Genomic DNA, 14442 nt, shown 5'->3' on the forward strand with positions numbered 1-14442 from the left:
TCACCCATGATGCCACGGCGTACCTCCATTGTACCAGCAAACCCTCAGCTCCACAGTGCATTAAGCCAGAATCCTAACCTTCGCCTAGCATCCTATCAGACACCTTTGCAAATGAGACGGTCATCCCTGTCACCATCCTCACCAATGTTAGGAAATGCTCTGCAGAACCAGCAGTTGATGCAGGCCTCATATCGACTGCCAGACGGATCCTTGGTGTCACCGTACGGAAATGTTCCCTCCTCTCCTATGCTTGGCAGCGCCCTTCAGAACCAACAGATCCGTGGGGCTGCGTTCAGTTTGCCAGACGGATCGGTTATTAGGGTAATTATAAAAGGACAATGGAGTCAACCGTTGTCATGGACTATAACGTGAAAGAACTGCTTCTTCTGTTACAGGATCCACGTGTTCCTATGTCCCCCAATCTCTCAAGAGCTCTTCAGAATCAGAACCTCAAGTCAGCTACATATACTCTCCCTGACGGCACCATCGTAGACCCCAGGAACCAGGTAATTAGTCATACTCAGTCCTTCCTCTGATTGTACTCTTATTACTTATTTCATTTAGTTATTGATCATTTCTGTCTGTTTCTATTCAGCAACCAATATCCCCAAACCTCGCCCTGGCCCTGAACAACCCTCACCTGCGTGAGGCCTCCTACTCTCTTCCTGATGGTACCATGGTGATTGACCCCAAAAAATCCAAGTCCCCGAATCTGACTGCAGCACTAACCAACCCTTACCTGAAAAGTGCATCATACACTCTGCCAGACGGCACTATCATCATCGATCCACGGAAACCCGTCTCTCCAAATCTGACCAGTGCCCTTCAGATGTCTTCCCTGCGCGGTGCATCTTTAACTCTACCAGGAGGAATCCATGATCCCAACGTACCCTTGTCACCAGATCTGGCCAAGGTTAGACGTGAATATTTTACACATGTTGCTGCTCTACTGCTACTTTTTACATTCTTAACGTGTGATGTGTTAAATGTGAGCAGTCGTACAATAATGGTGTGTTTTGTTTAAAAAACAAATAGGTGAAATTTGTACGTTTTTACTCAACTTGGATATTGTAACATTTAGGCTCTAAGTAACCCCGCCCTCCAAGGAGCTGCTTACACTCTCCCCGACGGAACTATTATTGTTGACCCCAGGAAACCAAAGAGTCCCAATCTAACTGCTGCTCTGCAAAACCCTCATCTAAGGGGTGTGTCATACACACTACCTGATGGAACTGTCATTATTGACCCACGAAAGCCAATTGGTCCTGACCTGTCTAAGGTTGGTTTATGTTACGTTAAGGTTAAGCCAAACCAATCGTTTTGGTTTAAATGATCGATAATATTTAACAATGAATAGTTCAAGAAAGTGTGACTCGCTCTGAAACAATTGGCTTTCGTTTAGTGGGACTGTCTGTCGTGTTACTAACACCAGCTGCTGTCGTGTTCAGGCTCTGAGTAACCCTGCCTTGAAGGCAGCCTCGTACACTCTCCCTGATGGGAGTGTCATTATTGACCCGCGAAAACCAAAGAGTCCAAGTCTTTTGGCCGCCCTGCAGAACCCCCATCTCCAGGGAGTATCTTACACCCTTCCTGACGGGACTGTCATCATCGATCCACGCAAACCCCTCGGCCCCGACTTGTCTAAGGTGGGTTTAAGTTTCATTATGCTGCAGTATGTTTTCTACCTTGTAGAAGTTGGTCCTGCAAAAACAGTCAATCCACTACAGTCTCCAATAATCCAGTTCAATGAGAACGTCCTATGTCAAATCCTGCAGGTTCTTCTGAATCAAAACCTTCGTAAAAAATCATTCAGCCTTCCATACGGATCTAATCTGGTTGTGCCTGGTCAGAAGCCGAACCTTGGATTTGCACTAAGGCAAAACATGGGACTTCGGACTAAAGGTCTGTATCAGCTGTCGAATGACTCAGGGCTCTCAGCGATACCTCAGCCCACCCTAAGATCCGCTCTGAGAAACGATGACCTCCGTGGACTCAAATACAGGTGTGTGAGGAAACAAGGTACAGAAAAGAAAAGGCCAAAGTAGGGACTCTAATGTTTTTTCTCCCGTAGGCTTCCAGACCAATCTATTCTCACCCGTCGGTTCCAGAACCCCGACCTGTCTGAAGCAATTAATAACCAGCAACTCCGCTACGCCTCGTACCGGGTGCCAACCGCTTTGCAAGGTGAGGATAACCGTTACGCTGTGGTGCCTCCGTATGGGCCGCGGTCAGGTCACTGGGCCAGAAATGCCCGAGGAGGAGGAGGGGAAGGAGGGGAGGATGTTTGGGCAGCTGAGAAGGTCTTACCTCACGGAACTGTCCAGAATCTCGCCAAGTGGTCCATGTACAGAGAGGACGGGATGTTGGAAGGATATTCACCCTCACCTCGTCTGGTTGATGGCCGTAAGGACCCAGACTGGAAGCCTGACAGAGAGAAAACCCCTGGTCAGAACTGGTACGACAAGGTAAAGGCATGTTTATAATTTAGTCTTTATTTCATGTCATTTTCCCAGTTCTCACAAACAAGAACAATCTGTTACCTGCATCATTAACCTTTGATCGACACCAAGCCGTGACCTTACCCTTCACCTCAGTCAGTAGTCAGTGCTGCTGATGAACATTTTTCATGTTATTTTCATGTTCTTCTTCAGGTCTACTCTATTCTGAGCATGCCGACAACAGGACACAGGGTGAAACGCTGGGCAGAGGGAATGGAGGACATGACCCAGCTGCCGTAAGCACACCTCAGTTTGAGCCACCAGCTGGTCACAGTCATTGAACAGTTCTTTTCAGCCTCTTTCTCTTCAGATTTGCTCGAGTCTGCCTACAGGCTTTGGAAGTCCTTGAAAAGTTCAATGGTTTGCAGAGAAAGCCTGTTCTCGGTCTCTCTTAAATTCCTTATTTGTTAAGCATGTCATTATTCAATGAATATTCAATCCCCAAGAGGATCTCTTAAGATCTTTAGATCCCGAGGAATTCTTTGCCTCAAATATTTGTCTTTCTTTGTTAAACGTATTATAAATGTATAAATTATTCCCTGACCTGCTTCTTGTGTAGACTCTTTGATTCTGATGACACTTCATTTTGCAAGTTTCAAAGATAAAGTCAGTGGTTGCCATGGATGGGCTCTGTGTGTGTTTAACGTCCTCTGTGTTTGACGACAGTGAGCTGAATGAGACCACAGTTCTGATGAACCTGAAGAAGCGCTTTGACCAGGAACTCATTTATGTGAGCTTTATTTCCAATATGCAAATCAACATCATCTTTATCCACTAATCCAAGCTGCTTTTTTTTTTGTTGTCATTTCTCCTGTTTTGTTTTTTCTACTCACGCAGACCTACATTGGCAGCATTCTTGTGTCTGTGAATCCATACAAACTGTTCAACATGTACGGCACGGACATGGTGCTTCAGTACGAAGGTCACGGCCTGACTGACAACCCTCCGTAAGGCCCCGATTAATGACTTCTTATCTGCACTTTGTGATGCAGCAAAATCTGCTTATTCTGTAAAATAATGAGGACAAACCAGGTCTAGGAAGATGTTCCATTACTCTGGAGGCAGGCAGACATTTCTAGAACCTTCGTCACTGCAGCATGACCTCAACATGACCTGGAAGTATAATCAGCTGTGAACTGTTTAAGGTCACAGTCACAGACTTTTGATAACAGAACGCTGGTCACCTCTCATTGAAGTTATTTCTCTATCACAAAAATGTACGACTCCATAGTGGGTGAGTGCATCTGTTATCTGCACAGAGAAGATCAACCAAACCCTCCTAACGTCACCTGACAGCTTCATGCCTGGCTGTCTCCACGTGTCGTTAGCTCTGCCCTCAGATACAGTCAGTGGTAAACAGAGGTGTAAATGCCATCACACTCAGGTGTTTGTACCAGGCTCCTATTTCACCGCTGTTGGGCGGCTGCCATGATGAGTGGGGTGGACTGTAGATGTCACCACAGCTACACACACACACACACACTGAATACATAAGAAACCCGACACATTTGTTCATTCAATGTATCCTTTTGTTACAGTCATCTTTTTGCCATAGCTAACCTAGCATATACCACCATGATGGACGCCAAAAAGAACCAGTGTATTATGATCAGGTAGGAATCTTCTGTTTATAAATCATGAATTCAAAAATGAATTGCTTTAACTTTAATTTACAAAACGGATCTCCGTTCTAATCAGTTTGTTTATAAAACAACTGAAGAAATGTGACGGTCTGAACCTGAGGTTAACAGATTTTGTTGTCACAGTGGAGAGAGTGGATCAGGAAAGACCGAAGCTACCAAACTCATCCTTCGTTATTTGACAGCCATTCATCACAAACGCAACATCACACAGCAGGTACACACTGCAGGTACACACTGCAGGTACACACTGCAGATGTATCCAGATAAAGGAGGACAACAGTTGTGTTCATTCATTCATTTTGTTTTCTTCTTCTGATTCTTCACCTGGACTCATCAGATAGAGGTAAACTGTTCTTATCTTGGGTAAAATGGCCGCCTTCTTGGAGGTTGTGGAGAATAAGAATATATCCTGTGCTCATTGGTCAGATCCTGGAAGCCACACCCCTTTTGGAGTCTTTTGGGAATGCCAAAACGGTGCGGAATGACAACTCATCACGCTTTGGCAAATATACACAGATCTTCATGGAGGAGTGAGTCGCCAAACTCTGAGTGAACGACACAAACCTCCGTTCATCCATCCATCATCATCATCAGAACAACCAACCAGAAGTTTTAAAAACCCACTGAAATTGGTCTTTGGCCTTTGACCCCAAAATCATAAAACACGTTGTGTGTTCTGTAGTTCTACATCTATGTTCTATACTTGCTCTAACTTCATAAAAGTAGGGATTTAGGTGAAGTCAGACTGAAGGTGGAACACAGACTTGAGTGACACCTTCATACTGTGAACATTAAACAACAACAGGAGAGCGTTAAGAAAACGGCGGTAACTGCTGTCGTGACAAACGTGGTTTTCCTGTTTGTACAAAACCAAACAGCGAGGCTGCAGCCGTGTGTTAGAGTAGACGCTGATGATGATGATGATGATGATGATGTGACACAGCAGACCTGAGACCTGAGCTCGTGCACATTACACATACATGACCTGTTACTTAACCTGACCTACTGAATATGTGTGTGTCCGATTCATTTACCAGGGGTGTAATCAGCGGTGCCATAACATCTCAGTACCTGTTGGAGAAGTCCCGCATTGTCTTTCAGGTGAAACACACACACACACACACACACACACACAGAAACTCGGAGCAGGTCAGACGGAGTCCTCTTACATCTGAGTCACTGTGAGAAAGAGGAGATTGTAGAGGCTGACATCATGAGACGTCTTACACATGTCGGCGCTACCTAACCCAACGTATTCACCGTTTCCTCTTCACGGGGTCATTGTGGCCGGAGCTAATCTTCACTAACTAACTGACTAACTAACTAACTAACTCAACTCATCGTTGTCTGTTCACAGGCCAAATCAGAGAGGAACTACCACATCTTCTATGAGATGTTGGCTGGTCTTCCTCCTGAGGAGAAGAGGTCGTTGTACCTCCAGGAGCCTGAGACGTACTTCTACCTGAATCAGGTTATGAACTGAATTCACACAGACACACACTCGGCCCGTCAGCTCTGTCGTGTTCTTATTCTCTCTCATCTGATACGATAACCACAAACGATGACCCTGTGTCACGGCGCCGACGCAGCTGCATGAAAATACAGCTTCATCCGTCTGAGACTGTGTGTGTTTGTGTTTCTAATCTTTGTTTTAAAAAGAATAATAATTAGTTTCTAGAAATTCCAGGCGACCCCACGTGGGGTCCTGGCCCCTAGTTTGAAAACCCTTAATGAGACTGTGGTTCAACAGGAATGTGTTGTGTCACTGACGACACATGACTTAATGTCAGACGTGATGAAACTCAAAGCAACACGGACATTTATAAAGTTTGGTCTGCTGATGTGTCTGGTTTAAGGTGTGTTTTTTTTTGTATTTACTAAAAGAGCTGGACTCAGTTCCAGTGCAGTGAAGGTGAATTAATGTGTTTTAGAGCGCCTTCATAAACGACTCTCTAACTGCTGATAAGTTGGGCTTTATTGGCGCAGAGATTAAATGGCCTCCAGGGGGAGTATGTTATTGCTGATAACAACGTGTGTTTTCAGGGGGGAGACTGTGCTATAGAGGGTAAGGACGATGGGCAGGACTTCAGGCGTCTGCTGAACGCCATGGACATTCTGTGTTTCACTCCAGAGGAACAAAACGCCATCTACAGGCTGCTGTCCTCGGTCCTCCACCTGGGAAACGTCTTTTTCCAGTCTCATCAGGTCAGTGTCTGACCTCCACACAGACGTCAACACACACACACACACACACACACACAGATCACAGCCACGGTGTGTAACGGTGCCGTCACCCACGGTAACTGCTGCAGCGTTTTCTACTAAAAACAAACGGGTCAAATGTTCCACCTCCACCACAGCCTCGTCAGAACACCTAACGCTGACTCTGACCACAGGTGGCGCCGTCCTACACTGTTTTCAGCTCAGCTGAGAATCCATGCAGGGACGGGACTTTATTTTGATAAGGCACAACATGCAGCCAATCATATGCGAGGACAGACTAGGATCATACCATTACTTTAAAGAATGGGGTCGAACTCGGTAAAGACAGCAGGTGTAGTGGTACAGGCCAGGTCCACGGGCCACAGGTTGATTTAATAATGCTGTGTGTGTGTGTGTGTGCAGGCTGAAGGTCAGGAGGTTGCGTCTGTGGTGAGCACACGAGAACTGAACGTGGTGGCGGAGCTGCTGCAGGTCTCACCTGACGCTCTGCTGAAGTCTGTCACTTTCAAACTGACAGTGAGTGGAAATAAAATGACATGAAAATACTACAGATGATATGACAGAAGATATGACACCCGTGCGTCTGTGTCTCTGACTCCTAGGACACAGTGCGGGAGAAGATCTACACTCCGCTCACAGTAGAGAGTGCCGTGGATGCCAGGTGAAATGATCAAAGTCATTCTTCTGCTCAGACTGACTTCTTTCAGACTTTTCTTTCTTCATAACTCGTCTGCTCCTCTCTGAAGTCACATCGTAGATGACAGCAGAGAGTGAACAGTCTACGTTAGTCTCCCCCGATCTTTGGCGGAGGCATGTGAGGACAAAGGACGTCAGGACTCGGGGATGATTTTTCAAATGTCCTCTGTTTCCATAGGAACCGGGTTTTCTGTTTCCATAGAAACCTTGTTGTGTCTTTTTCACACAGAGATGCTGTTGCCAAGATCATGTATTCACTACTGTTCAGTTGGCTGACGGAGCGCATCAACGGAAGGGTCTACCCCCGCAACGAAGCCCTCTCCATCTCCATACTGGACATATATGGATTCGAGGTCACGCTGGAAAACAGTCTGTCTCCGTAACATCGCAGCTCGGACTCATCGGAGCAGCCGTGTCTTTAAATAACTCACGCGGCGGCCAATGTCTCCCCTGTGTCTTCTGCAGGAGCTACAGGTGAACAGCTTCGAGCAGCTGTGCATCAACTACGCCAACGAAACTCTGCAGTTCTTCTTTAACAGGGTGGTCTTCCAGGAAGAGCAGGTTAGCAGTTGGTCTCCTCACTAGCCCCCCCCAGACTCAAACACAAGGCCCGCAGGCTGAATCCAGCCCGCCTCCTCATTTATGTGGCCCACCAGAGCATCTCATACACGTTGGTGTTTTAAACCAAGTCATCAACAGAAACTTTCAGACTGATGCTTCTACAAGGTCAGCTGTACTTGTAACTGTCTGTTCAGTACGGTGGCCCTGAAGGTCCAAACACATCGACACGTCCTTGAGTTTTGACCTTCAGATCCAGGGTAGTTCAGGGCCAAAACAACGTTCACTCAGAGCTGCCCCCGTGTTCATTATAGGTGTTGAACCAATGGAACTTTTGTTCCTAATTCACAGACACAAACTCAGGCTTGAAGATTTACTGCTGTGTTTGTAACCTTAATGTAACAACGTTCAGAGAAGTTCTAATGAACCCAGAGATCATTACAGCCCACCAACCATTATGGGCAAAACAGTTGTTCTGCTGAGGTGAAAACTATCTCACACACACACACACAGACACACACACACAGACAGACGGCACTGATGAACCTTTGTGCTGTGTGTAGGAGGAGTACATGAGGGAACAGATTGAGTGGCAGCAACAGCCTTACAGCCAGAACCAGGACTGCCTCGACCTCATCGCTGCTAAGCCTCATGGGATACTGCGGATCCTGGATGACCAGTGTGGTTTCCCTCAGGTATATTTTTAACCTTTTCATCGGGCAGATTCACACAAAGCCGAGTCAGAATGTTAGTGGTGACAGTTGAAGACGTTTATCCACATTTCCTCTGCTGAAAAAAATAATTCTTTGTAGAATCCTGGGAATTAAACTCCAGGTCAAACTGTTTCTGAACTTTAACTGAAGTTACTCCCATTAAAACTTTAGCAGCCAACCAACCATCTAACCTCACGAAACCCCAGCTCACCTCTGCACCCATCAGTCACTCTGACACCACACCGCTTCCTCATCTTCTCATGCACCAGATGAAAGCTACAGCACTGAGTGAAAGTTCAGCTGGTTCTTCTTAACGTGAACGATCAGAGAAAAAACAGAAACAGAAATCAGCAAAGGTTCTGTGTGAGGCTCCAGATATGATTGTTCATCAAAGAAACAAACTTCAGCCAGTGTTGAAAAAACAGCCAGGTCCTGGTTCAGAAACTTCTCACTTTTCAAAAGAAATTGCTTTAAAAAGAAACACCTCCTTTATTAGATTTCTCATAAAGCAGTGAGAACGAAGTCAACCGTCACCAGCTCCAGTCGATACAGAACGTCTGCCTGCTGCCACCGTTATGTCAGGGGCTGCAGCAGAAAGACGCTGACGTAGTTCATACAGAGATAACCAGATTATGGAGCGTGGTGTATAAACACAGTCTGCTCCTCATATCTGTGGAGATTCCATGGCTCTCTGACATTTACCATCTGTCTTCTTCACCAGGCGACAGACCACACCTTCTTACAGAAGTGCCACTATCACCATGGAGACAACCCACTGTACGCCAGGCCAAAGATGCCACTGCCAGAGTTCACCATCAAACACTACGCTGGGAAGGTCACCTATCAGGTACAAACTCTCTGTTTGTCAAGTTTAATTTAACTGAAGGGACTTTTATTAAAAATTAAAATTTGAAACCTCTTCAGGACCACGGACAGTTCTTGAACTGAACAGAACAGAGCTGTTTAATCATTTCATAGCAAAAATAAACTTGATAAGTTGATCAGTTGATAAATCACCTAGGATCAAAGAGCAGACTGACAGCGTAGGTCAGGTCAGGTCAGGTCAGGCCAGGTCAGGTCAGGTCAGGTCAGGTGAGGCCAGCCTGGACGCCCCTGTTGTCAATACTCACTTCAGTTTAACTGAACTCATGACTGAGAGGAAAAAACCCCACAACACAGTTTATATGGTGTATTTTTCTGAATGTGTTTAAAGTTTAATTTCTCTGATGGTTTGTGGTGCAGGTGCACAAGTTTTTGGACAAGAACTTTGATATGGTTCGCCAGGACATTTTGGACCTTTTCATCCAGAGCAAGAATAAAGTGAGACACACACACACACACACCTGCAGTTCTATCACCGGCTCCTTCCATAATCCTCCACCATGTTCCACAGATGGTGTCCAGCCTCTTCTTGAAGCACCTGGAGTCTCTATCTCAGCAGCGCTCTAACGTCCGACGCACCAGCACAGCCCGACGTTATCAGGCCAACACGGTCAGCGCAAAGTTTCAGAGCAGCCTGCAGGAGCTGGTGGAGAAGATGGAAAGGTCAGCACGTACCTCCTCCTACTTTATCTTGAAGGCAGTTAAGATACGAAGACAAAAATCTGAACTCTTTAAAAAAAATCATGCACTTTTCTTAAAAGTAAAAAAACAATGAAGGCTGTTTTTGGTTCAATCAAAAGTCAATAAACTAAATAAGTTTCAGATCCTTCTCTGTTAAAGGAAACCAGATACAGGCCCTGCTTGGCATTTTACTAAAGTTCAGACAACATCAAACATCAGTAAACTAGTGGGTCGCAACCTAAAAGTGGTTCACTATTTTGAGAACTACTACCACTGCTACTACTACTACTACTAGTACTAGTACTACTACTACTACTACTTCTACTACGACCCAAGCTGTTAAATTCGATCCGTGTCTCTTCAACATCCTTTTGGAAACACTGACGTACAGTTGGGCCCAACATTAAGCTAACATTTAGCTGCGCGGGAGCCGGCGAAGTCGTACATCATTGAATGTGTCAGTTGTTATGAGTCTCAGGAGATTGAGATTTTCTCAGTGAGTTACTGCAGGTTGATCATCAGTGAGAAATGGGCTGCAGCCCAGATCATGTTTGTATGGGCCGGAGTCTTAAGAAGCCCATAAAGACGTTGAACATTTGGTGGGAGGAGCCCTGGTGATGTCATTACCCTCCAGCGTCACTGTGTTTGTTGGAGCCGTTACTTCTCAGAAGATTAATTCTTATCTGCTTGTTCTGAGCTGCACATGTAAACGGTTCAGGAGAAGATTCTGGGTCGACAGGAAGACTGAGTCGGGTTGTTGCTAATTCCTGCTCATGAAATATAAACCAGGCCTTTGTCTTGCTTTCCATTTGTCCATCCATCCATCCATCCGTTGTCATCCATCCATGACAGGTGTAACCCCTACTTTGTGCGGTGCATCAAGCCAAACCACAAGAAGGTAGATCTGGTTGACCTTGGTTTGCTGTGATGATGTGTTGTTCTATAACACACTGTATCTGACTGTGTGTGTGTGTGTGTGCACATACAGGAGCCTGGAGTGTTTGACATGGAGCTGGTCAACACTCAGCTGCATTACTCAGGGATCATGGAGACCATTCTCATCAGGAAGGAGGGCTATCCGTTCAGACTGACCTTCCACAGCTTCCTGTCAAGGTTGGTTCATTTTCTTCTCATCACTGAACGTTAAGAAAAGCAGACGCCAGTCGAACCGTGTCGGCTCAAACAAAGCGCATTTGATTTCTTAACTGGTTAACCTTTGACCTTTACTCATAATTACATCTCATCACTTCAACCAATCAGCGCATCATTTTGTTTCATGCTCAAATATCCGTCTGACACTTCAGCGGCACCTGCCGTGGGAAAGTGGTTAAAAACTATCGATCTCACAACAACGTAGTCTGAGAATTAACAATCCAGCGACACCACAGCTCAGAGTTCAGATGAAGAGGTGTGTGTTTGTGTGCAGTGAACGTTAGCTCCTGAAGCTAACGCCCTCTGAGCTGCTGCACTTTTACAATAAGCCCAGAAGGACTGCTGCAATTAGCTGATTAATCACTGACTGATTACTGAGGAAATTAAATATCGACTGTGAGTCCATTTATTTACATCAGTTTTCAGAGGAGGATCACAGCAGATTAGGTAACGGTTTGTTTTAATCCTGACTGAATGAACCTTAACTTTATAACAGCAGAACAAACTCTTTGGTAACAATATTGTGTTTGATTTAATTTTTTCCATTATATATATTATATGTATTTTTAGATAATAAATGCATAGGTGGGATTTTATGAATTCTTCATAAATGAAAACATCAAATTTGAATTTTCTTTTCACTTTATTTAAAACTATGTAACAATGCAGATCTTCTTTTTTTTTTAATCTGTCAAATCCTTTCACTCACTCACTATGTAGATCAGCACCAGAACAGAAATGTTAAATCTGTCAAATCCTTTCACTCACTCAGTATGTAGATCAGCACCAGAACAGAAATGATACATTTGTATTTGCATATAGAGTGAGGAAATCTGGAATGAGATCACATGACATCGTTCCAGATGAAGGTCAATAGCAGTTTTCATGGAGATCGTCATCAGTAGTCAATTATTTTAACCCTGAACTGATGTGAATCAAACTAAACCATTAAAAAAAAAAATCATAATTTACAGTTAATCTGACTCCCATATAAAGAAGGTTAAGTAGCTGTAGATTTATCCTGAACAGTAATGGACCTCACATGTCATGTTTACATGTCAAAGGTATAAATCCCTGCTCTGCCTGTGGGAGCTGCCGCCGGCAGACGGTGAAAACTGCATCACGATGCTCCACAAACTGGGACCAGTGAAGACAGGCTCGTATCAACTGGGGGTCACGAAGGTGAGCAGAAAAAAAAGAACAGTAACGACTGAAACGACAAAGGTTTGACTTAAACTCAGGTTAATTAGTATCTGTGTTTGACTTCTGTAGATATTCCTAAAGGAGGAGCTGTACCAGCTGCTTGAGGGGAAGCGGGACCGACTGCTGCACCTCGCTGCCATGACGATGCAGAGATACATACGAATGATTTTTGTGAGGAAGAACTTTGTCAAGTGGAGGCGACGCGTGGTTCTGTTTCAGGCTCGCAGTAAAGGCTTCCTGATCAGGTGAGGAGCTCCTACGACGCGTCGGCTAAAGGCTAACGTTACAGCTGCTAACGCTAACACTTCAACTATATATATGTAACCCAGTAATATCGACAGTGAATTTATTACTGTACTCAAGTCCAACTCAAGTAAAGTATACGTTAGGGGACAGAGCAAAGAGAAATATTTATTTTCACAACAACAAACATTTTTCTGTTCAACTGAGTTTCCAAGATAAAAAAAAAGAGTTAAGTCTCTTCACTTCAGTTTATTGCTGTCCAATGAAGGTTTAGTGTGTGTGTGTGCCATCCAGGAGAGTGTGTGTGTAGGTGTGTGTGGCTGCAGATGTCACCTGCTCTCAGTCTGGATCTCCTGCAGAAACATTAAGATAGCAGAGTCCAGATCCTCTCAGACCCAGACATGAACCCTGGTCAATCAACGATACAACAACTGAAAAAAAAACAAATGCAGAACGTAATATTAATGATCAAGTTCAGTATTGTAGCTCTATTCATTTTCTAACTCAATGTCATTTATACTATTGCTGATAACAGGAATAATAGTTTAAACAAATTAACTTTTTTAAATAATCTAATCAATGACTTCTTGTTTGTTCACGTTCACGTTCAGATTTAACGAGGTTGTTTTACGTTACAACGTCATCACTGTTTCCGGAAATGACGCTGCAAAAATGGCTGCTCTTCACATGAAACTTAATGCATTTCCAAACAAACTCTTTCGACACATGTAGACTATTTACACACCGATGGGTTTTGAACAGTAGGAAAGATCAATATTGACCAATCGCAACTCGATTGAAACCGTTCGTCCGTTTGTAACTTAACGAGTTACGTTAACAAACTCACCGGATCGCAGTGGAACAAACAAAAGTAACGAGTCTTCTGGTCGCAGCCGTTCTGGAACTTTCTCTCTTGTAACAAATCAACCAGGTGCAAACACAGAGAAGTCTTTAACCGATAGAATCTCTTAACTTTACTCCAAGTTATAGCAGTACGCTACGAGACAACGTCAAGTTTCCCGGGAAAAAAAACTCCCAGCATGCATTACGCAAGTCTCCTCCTACGCCATCTTTTTTATACCATTTACATAACAGTCATTCGTAGCATCTACGTTACGTTACGTTACGTCACCTCACGTCGACGGAGTTCTCTTCCAAAAATTAATGAATGAACCAGAACGTTTAAACCTATTCCTCAAAGCCCCCCAGAGGTTGGTGCAGGTATTACCAGGGTGTCGTTTTTTTTTACCTATTAATAAAATGAACATTTATAAGAACTCACAACAGAGTGGATATTGTACCTTCTCAGAAATGAAATATGTATGTTATACCAAATCACTCTGCAGATGTGGATAAAAAGTTCAAGGTGCATTTTATTTTATTTTCCTTCTGGTTTGTATAATCAACCTCATTCCTGGAGATTCAGTCCTAACCTCAGCTGTTTAAACTTTCACCAAACCAAAGTGAGTGGAATCTTCTGTCAGACAACCTGTTCACTGTGTCCATGACCTCCGTGACCTCCGTGACTCAGGTTTCCTTCAGCTCACGACCTCTGAGTCAAGCTGCAGGTCATTACATACGTTTGTAAAATAAAAGTGTCTCAAATGTCCACACTGTCTCTGAAGACACTGTGCATTTGGATTTTAATCTCACTGGTCATGTGATTGTTGTCCTTAGAATTTGGTTCTTTTATTTCACTAATTTCATTTTCAACTTCTTTTTTTTCTGGGACAGAAAAAAGGTTGTCCTGAGCAGGAAGTACCTCATCAAGTTCCGCTCTGCTGTGCTGCTCATCGTCAATCGCCAGCGTTACATGAGGGTGCGTGTGCACGCTGTGGTTGTGTTTGTTAACATCATTTACATCATCAGATGTGTGACGTGTGATTCTGCCTCTGTTTTGTCAGACAGTGGTGGAGCCTGCTCGAAAGGCAGAGGAGGTATGTGGGGAGT

At 44.3% G+C, this 14442-nt stretch overlaps 1 protein-coding gene across 1 annotated transcript in view; it reads left to right on the plus strand.

Moving 5' to 3' along the window:
* LOC103383505 (unconventional myosin-XV-like) overlaps positions 1 to 14442 on the plus strand; it is a 34554-nt gene that overhangs the window by 2247 nt on the left and 17865 nt on the right. The window contains 31 exon segments of the mRNA XM_025058521.1: positions 1 to 321; positions 396 to 506; positions 596 to 913; positions 1082 to 1279; positions 1449 to 1646; positions 1776 to 2002; positions 2072 to 2465; positions 2652 to 2734; positions 3165 to 3228; positions 3336 to 3445; positions 4037 to 4111; positions 4265 to 4355; positions 4479 to 4484; positions 4568 to 4671; positions 5179 to 5242; positions 5499 to 5612; positions 6185 to 6346; positions 6767 to 6880; positions 6967 to 7025; positions 7290 to 7413; positions 7526 to 7621; positions 8182 to 8313; positions 9053 to 9178; positions 9574 to 9651; positions 9725 to 9876; positions 10747 to 10792; positions 10883 to 11007; positions 12111 to 12228; positions 12319 to 12494; positions 14227 to 14311; positions 14397 to 14429. The exon segment at positions 1 to 321 is cut by the window's left edge and continues 37 nt beyond it. Of these exon segments, the coding sequence (XP_024914289.1) occupies positions 1 to 321; positions 396 to 506; positions 596 to 913; positions 1082 to 1279; positions 1449 to 1646; positions 1776 to 2002; positions 2072 to 2465; positions 2652 to 2734; positions 3165 to 3228; positions 3336 to 3445; positions 4037 to 4111; positions 4265 to 4355; positions 4479 to 4484; positions 4568 to 4671; positions 5179 to 5242; positions 5499 to 5612; positions 6185 to 6346; positions 6767 to 6880; positions 6967 to 7025; positions 7290 to 7413; positions 7526 to 7621; positions 8182 to 8313; positions 9053 to 9178; positions 9574 to 9651; positions 9725 to 9876; positions 10747 to 10792; positions 10883 to 11007; positions 12111 to 12228; positions 12319 to 12494; positions 14227 to 14311; positions 14397 to 14429 (4104 nt within the window).

This window comes from Cynoglossus semilaevis, chromosome 9 (genome assembly GCF_000523025.1).
Source record: "Cynoglossus semilaevis isolate Cse_v1.0 chromosome 9, Cse_v1.0, whole genome shotgun sequence".
In the NCBI taxonomy this organism is placed as follows: Eukaryota; Metazoa; Chordata; class Actinopteri; order Pleuronectiformes; family Cynoglossidae; genus Cynoglossus; species Cynoglossus semilaevis.